Source organism: Xyrauchen texanus, chromosome 13 (assembly GCF_025860055.1).
Source record: "Xyrauchen texanus isolate HMW12.3.18 chromosome 13, RBS_HiC_50CHRs, whole genome shotgun sequence".
In the NCBI taxonomy this organism is placed as follows: Eukaryota; Metazoa; Chordata; class Actinopteri; order Cypriniformes; family Catostomidae; genus Xyrauchen; species Xyrauchen texanus.
This window is the reverse complement of record NC_068288.1, coordinates 28,489,900-28,507,730: the sequence shown is the minus strand read 5'-3', so window position 1 is coordinate 28,507,730 and position 17,831 is coordinate 28,489,900. Positions and strand designations below refer to the sequence as shown.

Here is a 17,831-nt window from a genome sequence, read left to right as displayed (position 1 = left end):
TTATCTCAAGAAACTATTTTTTAAAAGCATTTATAACTCTCATTTCAGTACATTTAAATTAAATACTAATTAAACAGGTAACAACACATTGTAACAACTTTGATTAAAAACATTAAAGGGATAGTTCACCCAAAAATGAAAATTATTTCATAATTTACTAAACCTCATGCAATCCCAGATGTGTTTGTCTTTCTTTCATTTGCTGAACACAAACGAAGAATATTTCAGCTCTGGAGGTCCATACAATGTAAGTAAATGGGTGCCAACATTTTGATGCACCAAAATCCACATAAGGGGGCAACATTAAATAATCCAGATGACTATGGTGGTTAAATCCATATCTTCAGAAGCAATATGATATGTGTGGGTAGAAACAGATCAATATATGCCCCCCTGCTCAGTCAATCTCACCTCACTTTCCCATTCTTCTTCTTCAGTTTTTGTTGATTCACATTCTTCATGCATATTGCCCCCTACTGAGGAGGGAGGAGAATTTGTGATAAAAAAAATTACTTAAAACTGTATCTGTTTCTCACCCACACACACGCCATGTGTCTGAACACATGTATATAACCACTGGAGTCGTATGGATTACATTTATGCTCCCTTTATGTGGCACCCATTCACTTGTATTTTATGGACCTACAGAGCTGAGATCCATCCATCCATCCATCCATCTTCAACCGCTTATCCGAAGTCGGGTCGCGGGGGCAGCTGCTCCAGCAGGGGGCCCCAAACTTCCCTATCCCGAGCCACATTAACCAGCTCTGACTGGGCGACCCCGAGGCATTCCCAGGCCAGTGTGGAGATGTAATCTCTCCACCTAGTCCTGGGTCTTCCCCGAGGCCTCCTCCCAGCTGGACGTGCCTGAAACACCTCCCTAGGGAGGCGGCCAGGGGGCATCCTTACCAGATGCCCAAACCACCTCAACTGACTCCTTTCAACGCAAAGGAGCAGCGGCTCTACTCCGAGCTCCTCACGGATGACTGAGCTCCTCACCCTATCTCTAAGGGAGAAGCCCGCCACCCTTCTGAGGAAGCCCATTTCGGCCGCTTGTACTCGCGACCTAGTTCTTTCGGTCATGACCCAACCTTCATGACCATAGGTGAGGGTAGGAACAAAAATTGACCGGTAGATCGAGAGCTTTGCCTTTCGGCTCAGCTCTCTTTTCGTGACAACGGTGCGATAGAGCGAGTGCAATACCGCCCCTGCTGCCCCGACTCTCCGGCCAACCTCCCGCTCCATTGTCCCCTCACTCGTGAACAAGACCCCGAGGTACTTGAACTCCTTCACTTGGGGCAAAACCTCATTCCCTACCTGAGATATTCTTCTAAAAATCTTAATTTATTTTCTGCAGAAGAAAGAAAGTCATACACATCTGGGATGCCATAGTGAGAGAATTTTCATTTTTGGGTGAACTATCCTTTTAAAAAAACTATGTTTAACAGAGCATGAATCAATGTACAATTAATTAGAAAGATCATAAAACTTTGAATCATATACTTTCACAAATATTCATATTTGTATAGATAAGCATTACATTTTTGTTTATAACTTAAATTCATTATAATTTTCTACAAATAAACACTATGCACCCTTATCATATTACCTCCATATTTTATAGCTTAATAGTTCAGGTTATAGTCCAAAACCCTGGAAGAGAATTCGCATTTTCAAGCCATGGGTTCGCTTGGGATTTTGCTATGGGTTTTATAATGGTAGTTTTTGAGTAAAATAAGGCCTGTGGTAAACATTACTTGAAGATACTTGGAAGTTTTGTCCTGCAACATAAATAAGAGACAGTCATACCCCAAATGTGAATTTTGAAGCTACTGTGTTTAAAAAAAAAAATGTTGCTAACAATTGAAGTTGCTAAATAAGGACTAAAATAGTTTTCTGTTTTGTCAGGCATGGATCCTCACATGCTTGTGGTAGTTGTAGTCCTTATTTATCAACTTGTTAGAAATTGTATGGATGTGTAATTTTTGTTCCAGAACAAAACGAACAAAAAAATCTGTTCCTATCTTTGAAACCTTACGTTCATAAACATATCATATTTAGTCTATTTTATGTGAAAGTTAATTGTATAAGACATAAAATAAAAAGTATACACTATATGTTAAGTTCCAGTATTAGCACTGCCAATAAGTTAACACTCTGTGACGTGCGTCACCAGGGGCGGACTGGGAAGAGAAATTGGCCTGGGATTTTACATAGACACTCGCTGTCCTTTTTGGCATATCGCACTGCCATTTTGTGGCCTGTTCTGCATGACACGGCGGCCCATTTCATCTTATCGTGATCCATTCGGCCCTGTTCGTGGCTGGCCCATCGGGAAAAGTCCTGGTTCTCCAGATGTGCGTGTGACCTCTTGATCCAACTTAATGGCATTGGTACACATTTAGGCTCCTTAAACCATCTTGTTCTCATATATGAAAGTTGTTCCATGCCTCTGGGGCTTCAGTATACTCTAGGATGAAACTAGCCTTTATGACCCCACATTTTGCCATTACTGTACACCTAGAAATGAACTGTCTAGAGAATAAGCTTTTCAACATATAATTAACTTGTGCAAGACTTATAGCTTCACTGCTGACTTTCAAGGGGTTACTCAAGTCCAGTAAAGCTTACATATATTTTGAACTGTTTAGACTGCATACTTTCCAGTTATCAGGTCATATAACCAGCATCTCTATATATGTGCTCTAACAGACAATGACAAATACTTTAAAAAAGGCCAGTAGGCTAGTTTCTAGTAATCAGCCATGTTGTGCGACTACATATCCCACACAACTTTGCGCGCAGATCCCGGATGTTTATCACGCCGGAAAAGAAGCGCGAGTCTCTTCCAGCCATCTTGTGGCATCTAGCAGCGAGCAGCTAGCTCAAGCCCCGTAGAATCGGAGGAGAATCCTGCTGAAAGGGCGCCATCATGCCCGGACAACTGCAAGAAGGTTTCGGCTGCGTTGTAACCAATCGGTTCGACCATTTATTTGATGATGAAGAGGATCCGTTTGAGGTGTTAAAGCAGGCAGAAACCAAGAAGAAAGACGCGCCCGCTCCTGGTGCCGCCAAGACCGCAGCGCAGGCGACAAAGCAGCCCAAAAAGGAGTCACAGAAAGAAAGGAGAAACCCGGCTCTCGAGAAGAAGGAAGAGACACAAGCTCCCGTGCCTCTCAAGAAAGATGGTAAACGTTGCTTGCATTAGACCCGTTATTTGTGCACACTTGTCATCAGCGATCAGTCTGCAGAAGGCTCCGCTAACCCCATGAGGTCATGCATGCATATCTCTATTGTTAAAGAGCCGCCTGACGCTTCAAAAACGTTCAACTCCTTAAGCAAAGTGCTCTTTATTATTGCCGTAAGTTGCTTCTAAGTGACGCACGTTAACCTGTTGCTACTTAAATATGTTCTAGATCATTTGCGTGAAGGCCCGATGCATTGCCGTCACTCGAATTGTTGGACGTTGGGTTTATTGAAGCTCTTAGAACTTCCGTCTGGTGAAAATATGAGACTGCGGACTGACAGAATCGGAATAAACGTATTTTAGGCGTACGGGCGGTGAGAGCATTGTAGAACGCTGCTGAGATCGAGCAGTGCATCTCTCCTACCTCATGTCACTAAACTTCCATATATATGTGGGAGTTTACATAGTTTTTAAAAAAAATTTATCTGTACTAGTTCCATTTATATTTACTCAAAAAATAAAGCTTGTATTTAACTAAAATTGTCCTTCCTTGTGGGTAATGTTGAAAGTATGGTTGTTACAAATGCCAGAAAGTTGATCGGCTGTCGGTAGCTCTGTTTGAGTGGTCTGGATGAGAGTAGACAGCGGGCTCGCGAACAGGTGCGCGCGGGCGCGACATCGGGCGCGTGATCAGTTGTTGGGGTGCGCGAGAGAGCGTCTATTTCGGTAGGTGGAGGGTGGGATCAGTCATTCAAAACAAGGAGCGGACCATTATTTTCCAGGCCCACAACGGTGAGTTTATGGATTTGCCAGTGTTAAAACTAAGAATAGAAAAAGGACAAACATTCCCCAACAAGCTAAACCTCTTCTAGGATTTGTTTAATAAAAATAGAAACAATAGTATACCTAAATCTACAATAGTATACCTAAATATTTTAGCAGTTATGCCAGATAATGTCATTCAGTGGCATTTATCGCATTCAAGGTGTTTTTTTTGTATTGCTCGTAATTAAAGTTAAATGTTTCTTATGCTAAGAGTTTTTGTGTTCCGTTGGTTTAATTAAGTAACCTTAATTGAGTAAATTTAAATGGATTAAGGGAACACCTTGTCTTTTGTGGCATTGGTATACTGTGTTTTATTCCACTATGAGATCATCTCATTCATCCTTTGTTTTCCATGACACTAATTGGTATTAGTGTGGTGTATTTAATTGTGTGTGTGTGTTTTGAAGGCATGAGGAAAATGGGCCGCCGGCCGGAGCAGCAGAGTCAACCAGGGTCCCAGCAGCAGGGGGGTCAGGGGGAGGGTCGTCCCCCAGCAGACAGGCGGCCTGACAGGAGGCCACCACGTGAACGGCGCTTTGACAAACCCGCTGACGATAAACCTGCTGAGGGTGGAGAATTCTCTGTGGAGAAGTGAGTAGATTGACCTTTTTTCTATCTAAATGCACACAGATTTTTGCCTTTTAAAACGTTTAATGCACCAGCAGAAGTAGACTTGTGTTTTTCTGATTTGTCCACAATTGATGTCAATTAAGAACATATTTGTAATAATTCAATGAATCTTGATCTTATCATCACGGATGCTATGGTTTCATAGCTGGCATGATGAACGGCGAGATCTCGATAATTTCACTGGTCTATGAGCCGTAAAAAATGCTGAAAACTTTACGGCAACTCCTCTTTCCAGGTCTGGTATTGAAAGGCCGTTCCGGGGTCGGGGAGGTCCCAGAGGAGGACGCGGAGGCCGGGGCAGAGGTGTCGGCAGGAATGACGGCTTTGACTCGCGCGGCAAACGCGAGTTCGACAGACACAGCGGAAGCGATCGATCGTGAGTCATTGGCATCCAGTTCTATGCTTGAACGGTAGCTATAGTGGTGCTCAACCTTGACATTTCAAAGCTAAGTGTTAATTTTTGTTTCAGCAGCCTGAAAGCAGAAGAAAAACGTGGGGGGAGTGGATCTCATAACTGGGGCACTGTGAAGGATGACATGAGGTCAGTGGAACGGCAGACACTTTGACCCCGTTTACACTTGGTATTAAGATGGGTGTTTGGTGGTCTGATCACATGAGGTTAACGCTAAATACAGGTGTAAACGGGGTCAAATGTTTTGTGATAGGATCACAAAAAACACATACAAAGGTAGTCAAAAACACATGTGACCACATCTTATTTGAGGTGCAAATGCTAAAACGAATTGCAACTTTTCTGATTATGAACGGCTTTAAAAGAAAATAACCGTCCGAAATGAAAATTGGAAAAAGCGGATTTATACACAAGCATGATAACTTCAAAAATCTTCAGTATTTCTGAAATACTGTACATCTACATATCGTACTGTACTTCAATACATCTGATAATGCACATCTAAAGCTCAGGTGAATACAGGTCATCCATTTAAATAACAGATAATTCTGCTCGGAATTGTTGCGTTTCTGCTTAGATTGTCTTTTCTTAATTTGCTGCATTTTTAATATCATACAATAATACACTATCATAATGATTATGTTGTTGTGAATTCAGGCCTGTCCTGCGAAATCTGAGCACAAGTGGTCACAGGAGACACATTTAAGTGATTAGGTGTAAACAGCGATGTGTCTCTGCTGACCACGTGTGACCGGATCACCCGAGACTCATCTTAATAACAGGTGTAAATTGGGTCGTGGTCCATCAAGAAAACAAGCTGTTGATACCTCTTGAAACCTGAATATGAATCACAGATTAATTCAAAGCTGGCCAATTAATGTTTTGAATGTGGTTTATTATGTGAATTCTTTTTAATTTAATTTATCTTCCCTCCCGCGTTACAGTGAGCTTGACCAATCTAATGTCACTGAAGACACCCCTGAGGGAGAGGGGCACCCACCTGCTGACTCAGAGAACAAGTGTGTACACCAATAGCCCTAATTTAGCACAACACTGCTGAGTCATTGCTTGCCATTTGCTGCCTGCACTATTTGTAATAAAAACTTGGTGTGAAACGTTAGAGTTGAATGTAGGAACACATGCCATTTAAAAGCACAACAACACATCCATTTGCATTCCTCCAACGTATGTTTACAGGTCAGTTGATGAAGGGATATACTTAATTCTTTCTAATTGGAATTTCTTCCCTGCATAGACTAATTGACAGCATAATTTGGATCTGTAACTCATGTTGATTTTATGTTTTCACAGGGAGAATGAGGTTGAGGAGGTTAAAGAGGAAGGCCCTAAGGAAATGACTCTAGATGAATGGAAAGCCCAGCAGGACAAAGAGAGAGCCAAGGTGGAATTCAACATTCGCAAGGCCAACGAGGGAGCCGACTGGAATAAAGGATATGTTCTGCACAAGTCCAAGGCCGATGATGTATGTAAAACAACAGCCTTTTGGCTTTGTGTTTCATTACATATGTTTATGTCCCATTTTGAATTGAAATATGTGCTCCATATCAATCTCCAACATTTTTACAGACTTTTTATTTACCCTTTATGGTATGGTAATTGGTAGCCATATGGCATCATTTTTCTCACCTTTCAGAAAAACGTAAAACAAAGGCTAATGCATTGTTGGAAATAAAAGGTATGTTTTTATGCCAAATGACATTTGATTTAGTCTCAGACTTTTTTGGGGTCACCCTTATAGGGGAGACACCTGTTGAAGTGTTCCACAAATTGCTCTTAAGCACATTTTGGCATTTTTCTTCTACATCATAATGTTTTGGAGGCAAGTTAGTTAGATGATGTTGTTAACTGGTCAACTTTATCTAACATAGTTTTACAGAAAACCGATAAAATATGAATCCTACCAAATGGCAACTCTGTACAACAATACAGTATTGCACTAATGCATTTTCTCAATGGGAATTTTAATTGACAATGCCATCAATTATATGTTATTTATTTGAAAAAGGTTCCATAAGATAATTGTACTTAAGCATGAAAACCAATAATTTTTTCAGACAACTTGAACGAGGGATGCACAATCTTTACGGCAGCTGATAAATTATTGACCTGTTACCGGGAAAATCTAAATATTATCACGTTGAAAATGGAATTATCGCTGATATTTTCATATGGTTATTTACTTGCGTCTGAAATTCTCTGATTGCCTGCATTGTCTTTCCTTCAGGCAGAGACTCGGGCAGTCTTAAGTAGGATGAGCTTGTTGTTCATTTTGTCTACTCGAGGGGCAATTACATGTTCATAACTGTATATATATATATTGTCTCTGACAAACGTCTATGGCTGCTGAATTGCTTCTTGTTGTTCCAGTATATTGTCTATAAAATTTTTATAGGCTGTTATAAAATAATCTGTTACAAAATGTACAAAAGATTGCGTTATCTATATAATATAATGCATCATATTTTGTCATTATGTGAAGGTTCTCTGCCCAATGAAAGGATGGGCACAACACGGATCTGTCGGTTCTTCCTTCAGGTTACCATAGTAATCTTAGTAAGCGTAAACCAGTTTTTTTGTTTTGTTTTTGTGACTGTCTGAACAGTATATTTTCAAATAAAAGGAGACGCCATAACCATCGCATTTTAATATGCGCGTTAATTTGAAGTTCATTTTTGAAGCTGCATTGTGTTCCATTTAACTGCGCTCTGTCTAGCTGTTTGAAACACTCACCTGCTGTATATGCGCTGCTTCAGTACGTTGAGTCCACTGCCACGTGCTTGGTGTGTGTAAGTGTCTGTGTCCAAATGTTCGCTCTTGTGAGGAAAGCCGCAATGCTCTGTATTGTTGTTGCTGTGATTCATGAAGCATTCCATTCAACTCGGAGAGTCAGAATTTCCTTCTTTCAAGTGGGGAAAGTACAACATTATGACACTTTATATCGGACATCTAGCTTGGAAAATCTTCATTAATTTTGTCGAGATGCAGTTGTGTGTATGCAGGGCATGGAGGTTTATAGTCAGTGAAAAACATTAACTTTTATTAAATAATATCCATTAACGAGTCAAAGTTCTTGCATTTAAACGATAATAAAGCGTGTTTAGCAAACATTTTGCAGAGATAGGTGTTCAAAACACAGTTAATTACAATCTCTTTTGATTTATCGTAATGATAGCATTGCCGTGTTGTATATCAGTTTGGTTGCTATGAGACGTCTCTGACAATCAATGTAAATCTCAATCACAACAATCTCAAAATTATAAATAAGCTTCCTCTTTGACACTTGTGTTTAGTTGTCAGGTAATTGTCACTGGATTAAGAATTAAGTGATAAGTCTCATGCGTGATCACTATCAATTATCGTTTTCATGATCGATCATTGCTGCAACGTCCGAGTACTCGTGCCCATCCCTGGTCTCAAGGGACATACGCCGCATGTTTGTGAGTGAGAGCCAAGCTCATGTTGCTCTGTGAGGATTATTTCAACATCTCTCCACCTTATGTTACTTTGGGGCTGGATTTAGTCATCTGCTGTAAGTAATGATGCCATTTCCCATATTCTGTTTGTTTCATAAAGCAATAAAGAAAATGCGACAAAATAATTTACGCATGTTACTTGGGGACTGTTTTCACGCATTACTTTGTGAAACCTAAATAGAATGTGGGAAATAGCACATTGTTACTTACAACACAGCATTGTGATTAAAATAAGTCCAAGCACAAATTAAATATACACATTTTAATCAGTTATACAGTGGAACTGTCACAGATGAGCGTTGTCAGTGAATGAGATGTGCAAGCTCAATGCGCGCACACGAGCTGCTATCGCAGTCTGTCTACCGGCACATATAATGTGTAGTGTTTTCTTGTTTAATATTCATTACATGCAGTTTATCACCTCATTTTGGTTTAATGCATTATTTACATAAAGTATAAAATAAGTTAACATGAACTAACAATGAACAATACTTTTACAGCATTTATTAATTTTAGGTAATGTTAATTAAAACACATACTAATAATTTTTTTTTAAATCAAAAGTTTTATTAGATAACATTAGTTAATGCTCTATGAACTAAAACTGAACAAGCATTTTTTATTATTAGCTAACATTACCTAAGGTTAATGCTGTTAAAATATATAGTTAATTGTTTGTTCATGATGTTAACTAACTAATGTTAACAAATGGAACCATGTTGTTAAAGAATCTTGTTTTTGGAGCCCTTTCCATTGTGGTACTGAGTTGCCAGTTGCCATGCACTTAAAATGCATGTATTCTATTTATTTATTTTCTAAAATATGTTTGGCGTTAGAGCTGTTAAATATCTGAAAATCAAATGCTAATAAATATTCCATTGTACCATACAGCATGGTTCCAGACTAAATAAAATTACTTGGGAGCCAATGGCTCCTAAACTGAAACATTAAGGAGCAAATGGCTGATTTTAGACGCCAAATCACATAATTGCTTGATAAAGATTGCTGTTCTGAAACAAGATAGAAAGTCAACGAAAAGACAGCTGATAACCCATTAATCTGAGGTTTAATAAACCGTGTAGATTGGCTGTGTCTCGTTTGGAAGGATGCATCATCTGGGTGGCGCATTTGTCGGCCGCATACGTGTATGAAACAATCATGTTTCATTTATAATTTTTTTTGGTCTTATAATTTTATCTACCTCCGGAGGACGCAGCTTTCCAAACAAGAGACAGCCAATGTTGAGAAGATACTTTTGCATTGCCTTTTGTCTTATAAATGTTCACATCCCTTAAATAATTTATACAAATCTAAGAGATAAATTTTTTTTTTTAGTACTATTATGAATCTACACTGCAGATGTTATATGTAGTATATAGTGCATATAGTAGTGTTGTCGTCATGGGCATCAGTAGTGAATGTTTGCACCTTGTGTAATATTTGTGTATAAGTCACTCAATTGTGCCGTCAATTTTTGTCTCGTGTTTGTGTGTATGTGTGTGTGTATATGTATATGTGTATATATATATATATATATATATACACACATACACACTCACCTAAAGGATTACTAGGAACACCTGTTCAATTTTTCATTAATGCAATTATCTAATCAACCAATCACATGGCAGTTGCTTCAATGCATTTAGGGGTGTGGTCCTGGTCAAGACAATCTCCTGAACTCCAAACTGAATGTCAGAATGGGAAAGAAAGGTGATTTAAGCAATTTTGAGTGTGGCAATTTTGAAGACTGGAAAAATGTTGCCTGGTCTGATGAGTCTCGATTTCTGTTGAGACACTCAGATGGTAGAGTCAGAATTTGGCGTAAACAGAATGAGAACATGTATCCATCATGCCTTGTTACCACTGTGCAGGCTGGTGGTGGTGGTGTAATGGTGTGGGGGATGTTTTCTTGGCACACTTTAGGCCCCTTAGTGCCAATGGGGCATCGTTTAAATGCCACTGCCTACCTGAGCATTGTTTCTGACCATGTCCATCCCTTTATGGCCACCATGTACCCATCCTCTGATGGCTACTTCCAGCAGGATAATGCACCATGTCACAAAGCTCGAATCATTTCAAATTGGTTTCTTGAACATGACAGTGAGTTCACTGTACTAAAATGGCCCCCACAGTCACCAGATCTCAACCCAATAGAGCATCTTTGGGATGTGGTGGAACGGGAGCTTCGTGCCCTGGATGTGCATCCCACAAATCTCCATCAACTGCAAGATGCTATCCTATCAATATGGGCCAACATTTCTAAAGAATGCTTTCAGCACCTTGTTGAATCAATGCCACGTAGAATTAAGGCAGTTCTGAAGGTGAAGGGGGGGTCAAACACAGTATTAGTATGGTGTTCCTAATAATCCTTTAGGTGAGTGTATGTGTGTGTAGTTATATATATATATACTAATGTACTGGGTCTACCAGGTACCCAATTAGATTTGGGAACTTAACGCTCACAACAAGCAAAAGATGACCACAAGTAAAGCTGCTGCAGAGTCTCAACTTAATCTTGTCGAAAAGAAAAGTGGAAAAAGCCAGGTTTGGAAATTCTTTGTATTTTAGGCTGATGAAAAGGGAAACATCATAGATCAGCAAAAACCTGTTTGTAAACTGTGCTTTTGCAATTTTCTGATGAAAGGAGGAAACACATCAAACTTGATAAAGCACCTGAAAGACAAGACACCTGGATTAATTTAAGCAACCAAAGCAGGTTAGTTTAAAAGCATATTATCATATTTATTAGTGCTGAAACGATTAGGCAACATTATCGACAACATCGAAAATAAAAAAATTATGAGAACGATATTCATTGTCGAATAGTCGTTTGATCTCATTTAATGTAAAATGAAATCATATTAAACTAATGACGCGCGAGAGCAGCACTGCAGTTCACGCCTGATGGAGGAGGAGAATTACACAGATCACAGTCCAGATGCACTCTAAACATTCACTGGTTCATTTTATGTAGATCCCAAAGTATTAGGGAATTATAAAAAAAAAAAAAAAGTAAATTCAGAAGCAGTCTCGTTGTGGAATAAGCGGAGCCGGTGCTCTTTAAAGGAAACATCCCAGTTTTACAAATGCAGTTATATTTAATGTGTTATAGCTTTAATAAAGTTCAAATAATACAGAGGCAGCTCATGGTAATAACTATAAACTCAGAAACTGGCATTTCTCTGTGTGGTCGGTGCCTCTTCAATGAGTTGCACGAATGTCCCGATCTAAGGGGGAGAGATTGAAACCGCACCCGGCTGAGAGAGACTCTGCCTCGGGCACGCTCATCCCTCGAGCACTGAAGCTTAATGCAGCTAGATTAGAACGCGATTGCTCGCGACTTATTTAATCATAGTATATGTCACTGTGCATTTCTTATCGTGAAGAAAAATGGCAATATGCAGCTTTATTAATACGAGAGCACTTTGCACATTAGTTTGGAAATAGTATTTTATTCATTCTATTAAATGCTTGTTAATTTAGTTTTTTTTAGTACTTGGTAAAAACTTAAAGTAAAAGTTGAAACAAATCTTATAGAAGTGTTCAAAAATACTTTTAAGCATACATTGTTCAGTTTTGTTATAATTCAAAAATAATATATTTAAATTAAAGTGTTGCTCAATGGCATATTTCTGTTCTTAGTTCTGCTGCTAATATTTTGTTAACTATGTTAATAAAAGAGTGTTGTTTAGTAACCTGTTTTTGCTTTGGTACCAAAAATGGTATCGAGTACCGTGAAATTTCAATGGTATTGGTACCAACTGCTGAAATTTTGGTACCATGACAACACTAGTTAGAAACAGTCTGGCCATTCTCTGTTGACCTCTCTCATCAAAAAGGCATTTCCATCCACAGAACTGCTGCTCACTGGATGTTTTTTGTTTTAGACACTATTCAGAGTAAATTCTAGAGAATGTTGTGTGTGAAAATCCCAGGAGATCAGCAATAAAAGAAATACTCAAACCAGCCCGTCTGGCACCAAATTCTAGTCTCTAGAATTTATTCTGAATAGTGCCAAAAATATCCAGTGAGCGGCAGTTCTGTTGACGGAAATTTTGTTTTTAACGTTACCGAATGGCACAGACTACAAGAGTGCAAATTGAATGGAATCCCAGATGTAGTTTATTGATTTATACTCCAATCGTAATCAATAATTACCAGAAGAAAAGGAAAAGTGGTACACAATACAGGACTTTTAATTGTATGAAGACCAAAATACACATGGGACTCTTATTTTGAAATGTATGTGCTCCCAGTTGTGAGCTAACTGATGACTGATACGCTGAGGATGTGAATCTGATTCAATCTGCTAACTTGAGCTCCTGAGTTCAAACCCTCTTTTCGGGTGATTTAATGAAAAAGACCCGATCCAAAAAAGTTATTTGTTCATGACTAAATCGCACTGGGTTTGTTGTTGCGTGCAGTGCAGGGAGCTCGTCATCACAACTGAAAGGGTGAAAAGCGGTGCGTGACACACTGGCGCCAGTGGCAACAGTCAGGTTTTAATACACTTTTATTAATTATTTAGCAATTATTTTTGGTCGCATTTGCAACCTTTTTAGTCGCAGTCTGGAGCCCTGTACAGGGTTAAGCTTTTTAAATAAAACTTGTCTGAATCGAAGCATAGATGAGAAACATGGAGTGGTGGTGGCATAGTGGGATAAAGCACATGACCGTTAATCAGAAGGTTGCTGGTTAGATCCCCACAGCCACCACTATTGTGTCCTTGGGCAAGGCACTTTGTCCCTGTAATACCGTATATACCCGAATATAAGATGAGGTTTTTGTCCTAAAAATAGGCTGAAAAATGGGGGGTCGTCTTATATTCGCGATATAGACAAAATCACGGGGGGAAAGGGAGAAAGCAGGGGGAAACAGTAGAGGGCGCCAACACGATAGGCTAATTAGTGACAGTGTTATGAATTAAATAAAAGGTAAAGTGCCGCCATGGAGAGATCAAGAGATCATCTTGAGAAACGCGCTTCAAAAGTTGGTCAGATAAACAAACACGTTCGAAACAGTTATGACGCCAACTTTAAACTTATGGTCGTGAATGAGGCGGAATCATCTAATAATTGCAAAGCTGCCAAAAAAATTTGGAGTCACAGAATGCAACGTTCGAAGGTGGCGAGCACAAAAAGAACGACTAAAAAATACCAACAGCCAAAGGAAAGATTTCCGTGGACCTCAAAGTGGCAAGTTTGCAGAACTTGATGATAGAATCTATGAATATGTGATAGAAAAACGTAGGGATGCGATGCCAATCACAAGAGAAATCATTGGATGCCATAAGCCAGGAGAGCATCATTCATGGATTTAAGAAATGCTGCATATCAAATGCCCTTGATGGGAGCGAGGATGACATTCTGTGGGAGGGGCTCGTGGAGCATCATGATGGTGATGACAGCGAGAGTGAGCATAGCGAGGCAGGGGATCCCTGTGAGGAATAGGCCTAGTTTAATGTGCAGCATAAAGGCCCATTTGCACTGCTGTTCTTATTGCAACCCCACAGTTTGGTTTGTTTCAAGACTTTAATGTCAGATGTGTTTGATTAAATGCAGATGGTTATTTTCTATTTATCTTCACAGTATGACAATTACATACATACATAGGCCTACATAATTATTGCATTTTTGTGAAAAAGTTATTCATTTTTGTCACTCATTCATTAATTTCTGAACTCATTGACAGAGTGCACTTTATTTTGTGACAAATTAATCCAAATATTTAATGAATGGTGTTAAAATGTTTTTTCCAATGAATTATCACTAGACTTTTCAAATAAAATTATTTTCTGTTGAAAACCAGATTTTTTTCCACAAAAATCAATTTTTTCCCCCCAAAATAAGTCTGGAAAATGGGGGGGTCGTCTTATATTCAGTGTCGTCTTATATTCAGTGTCGTCTTATATTCAGGTATATACGGTAAGTGCACTGTAAGTCGCTTTGGATAAAAGCATCTGCCAAATGCATAAATGTACATCATTTTCCTTTCTTTTTTTTTACTCCAAGCACATTCTAGTGCTTTTTTCTTTAAAAACTTTTAAGCAGCAGCCATGGAATATTATTAAGAAGTAGAGAGACATGAGACATATTCTCAGAAAGGGGTTATTAATCCTTCTCTTAGTTTGTGTGATGCCATTTTTTTTCTCACTAAAATTTTAAGGCGAAAACGATGGTAACATGTTGTTACAAATTTTATTTAATGTATGCATGCGCTTTGTTCTCGCAGGCCTCTGGTGATGATGCTGCTGGGGATCACCACTTCCGCAAGCTAGCTAATGACATTACATCCCAGCTGGAGATTAACTTTGGAGACTTGGGTCGCCCAGGACGTGGTCGTGGCGGTCCACGAGGTGGCAGAGGAAGTCGTGGGGGCCCTGCTACCAGACCTCCCCGTGAACGCAGGCCAGACAAGGTACAATGTCTATACATTTATAAGTAAGGGACTTGATTTTAAAGATTGATGGGAAAAAAACAACACATCAGAACACATTTTGATGTATAATATACAGCTATGAGGAACAAGGTTTTGAGCCAGTGATATTACACTGTGGTGGACCTACAAGGTGTGACCAAAAAAAACAAAATGAATATCATAAGGTTGCTGCATCACTGATGGAAATGCGTACAGACTTAGCTGGCATTAGTGTCAAAATACACATGCATTTAAAAAAAATACACATCGAAGTTTTACACATTGCATCAATGTTAGCGCACAGTTGGTTATTTGATCGATGCATCAATCAAGATCGATAGATCGTTACACCCCTACATACAGGTGTTTGAGATTAAATAACTGAGCTCTTTCTGTATGTGTAGTTTCTGATTAGAGTTTTGCAGAATGTAGAAAAAGAAAAAGGTATATTCTGACTTTTTGCAGTGGTGGTCAGAACACCTGCCTTTTATATTCTACAGGTAGTGATGCAGGATTACAACAATGCCCAACCATATATCCTAAAATGTTAGCTTGGAATGACTCAAATAGCTGTTTTTTTTTTATTTTATCTGTTTCTGTAGGCAAGTGGAGTATCTGTCCCTAACGTGGATGACCCAGAGGCTTTCCCAGCCCTGGCTTAAACTGCCTAGATGAAGCTCCGGTCACCCAGGAGGGTCACTCCTCCACATGTCCTTGTCTATGAGGCTTGCATGCTAATGGATCCTTCAGCAGATGAAATGATGGAAGACTGTCATCCATGCCATTCACCCCTGAGGACTGAATTTTAGCTGTTTTAGAAAAAAAAAAGATGGAAAAAATTACAAAAACAAAGAAAGGACTTCTTGCTATTCTGAAGCAAATTATTGGTTTGAGGTTTTGTATTTAGAAATAAGGTAGCAGGGATGTTTTCATACAGTGTTTCTTTTATTTTTCCAGTTTTTTTTTTTCTCTCAGAAATTATGCATTGTTCATAGATACTTTTTGTACTGCTGCTTGAAAATGTGCATCTCCAAAAATAGGTGTGAAAAGCACACCATTTTGTCTTATGGTGTCCCATAGCTTGCTTGCTTTTTACATGCAAATGCCTTCAAAACAAGGTAGCCCTTTTCAGGGATTACTCACAAGAGCAAAAGATCTACCTGTTTGTGTTTTATTGTATGAAGGTTAATGCATCATTAAGGAAGATTAACAGAGCTTTTCTGTTCTGATAATGCGAGTGAAGGCTTCAGGTTCCTGGAAGCGGGCCTTAAAACCGCATAGAATCTGAAATCTTTTTGATGAAATGTACAATCTTTGATTCATAACTAATGCAAATATGTAGTTCCCATGATTCCGTTGCTCTGACCACAAAAAGGGTCTCTTATTGAATGACCACTGTAAAATGTTAGGCTCTGGTAACTCAGGATAGTGTTATACTCATTACGCCAAGTTAGCAAGTTTACATGCCATGCTCATGTTTACTGAAGTAAATGTGAGTTCAAGTTGTGGATAAATCCTCTTAAAAATGATGTTTGAGATTTTCTTTCTGCCCCACTGCATTTTACAACTGCTCTACTGCATAATTGATCTGAAAGAAACACCATCCTGTTCAGTGTGGAAAAACGGAGTGCTATGATAATGTGTGAATTCCTGCCCTGCTATTAGACCTCTGTCAATAATTAAAAGATGGTCGATTCATATAAAGTAGCTGTGTGGACTTTCACTTTGAAGATAAAACAACTGGCAACTTGTAATATTCAAGTTTATGATTATGTTATTAAAAGGCTAATCTTAATGTCCTGTCAACAGTTGTATAATATCCCTGGTAGTAAATGGGCCTAGCCTAAATTGTTTCAGTGATGGGGTTGGCTTAGAAACAACTTTTAATCTTATTTAAAGATTTCTGGAATTATTTATTTTGGTTCTGAAATGCATTATTTGATTTACATTGGGGTGCAGTACACAGGAACAAATGCTTTACAGTTAGTAAAAAAAAAAAGGTAATCCAACAAAAGCTTCACATGTTCATGTACCATTTTAATTTGAAGTTGAGGACACCATAAACCAAAAGAGTTTCCAGAACAAATTAAATGTATTCTTTAAAGTATCTTTTCAGAGCTCTGACTGAATGGTTTAAATATAAAACTTAATATAAGGACACTTCACTACACAGAGGTAATGGATTTCCTGTTTGAAAAACTGATGTAAGGATGTCAGTGTTTGTTATTTGTGCAGTGGGTCAAACATCTTACATTAAGAGTACATAAGCTGAGTAATAAGCCTATCAGTATATTGATGCTTGCGCAATTTTCCTTGATTACCATAGTGTTGAAATGTGCTGTTTAGTGGGAAAATATAAGGTCTGTTGAACATGTCCTTAAAAAGTTCATTACCTATAGTCTTGATGAGCCATTCAATTGCCTTCAATCCATCTCATCTTCCTGTTTTTTTTTTTTTTTGTTTAATAGCTGTATGGGTAAAACATTATATAGATAGCTATGTCCAGTCTGTTAAATGATAGAAAGATTCAGAGGTACAGCATTGAGGCTTGCTATATCTTTTGTAAAGCATGTGGATTAAATTTAATTTCAACATACCTATTGGAATCATGTATAGAACATAATACATGTCCAGGTCCACATGCGTGCAAACAACATTCCCTTGTAGCAATAAATCTGGCTAAAACACTCAAGACGTGCGAAATGGCTAGTCTCAGCCTTAGATGGGCCGCCCGCCCACAATCCGTTTACTGTCAGTCTGATGCAGATTGCACACAAAAGTACTTTCTAGATATGGCAACCTCTAATCTGATAGCTGACTTGAGAGACTCCGATAAAGTGAACACCGGATGTTTTATCAGTCT

At 38.8% G+C, this 17,831-nt stretch overlaps 1 protein-coding gene across 2 annotated transcripts; it reads left to right on the top strand.

Annotated features, from left to right (window-relative positions):
• The first annotated feature begins 2,837 nt into the window (after window positions 1-2,837).
• On the top strand, window positions 2,838-17,075 carry LOC127653974 (plasminogen activator inhibitor 1 RNA-binding protein-like). Of its 2 annotated transcripts, none has more exons than XM_052140865.1 (8): window positions 2,838-3,188; window positions 4,420-4,603; window positions 4,878-5,018; window positions 5,115-5,183; window positions 5,999-6,073; window positions 6,366-6,537; window positions 14,783-14,968; window positions 15,571-17,075. In XM_052140865.1, the coding sequence occupies exons 1-8, from the start codon at window positions 2,933-2,935 to the stop codon at window positions 15,628-15,630; spliced, it is 1,143 nt and encodes a 380-aa protein (XP_051996825.1). In that variant the 5' UTR covers window positions 2,838-2,932; the 3' UTR covers window positions 15,631-17,075. The 2 variants fall into 2 exon arrangements, with proteins under 2 accessions (XP_051996825.1, XP_051996824.1); XM_052140864.1 differs by having other exon boundaries at window positions 5,112-5,183.
• Window positions 17,076-17,831: the final 756 nt, after the last annotated feature.

Bases quoted from the DNA above. Each gene is read 5' to 3' on its own strand.
- LOC127653974 (XM_052140864.1), top strand. From the start codon at position 2,933: ATGCCCGGACAACTGCAAGAAGGTTTCGGCTGCGTTGTAACCAATCGG. The intron at 6,074-6,365 runs GTGTGTACACCA...ATGTTTTCACAG, and splicing joins CCTGCTGACTCAGAGAACAA to GGAGAATGAGGTTGAGGAGG. The intron at 6,538-14,782 runs GTATGTAAAACA...TTGTTCTCGCAG, and splicing joins ACAAGTCCAAGGCCGATGAT to GCCTCTGGTGATGATGCTGC.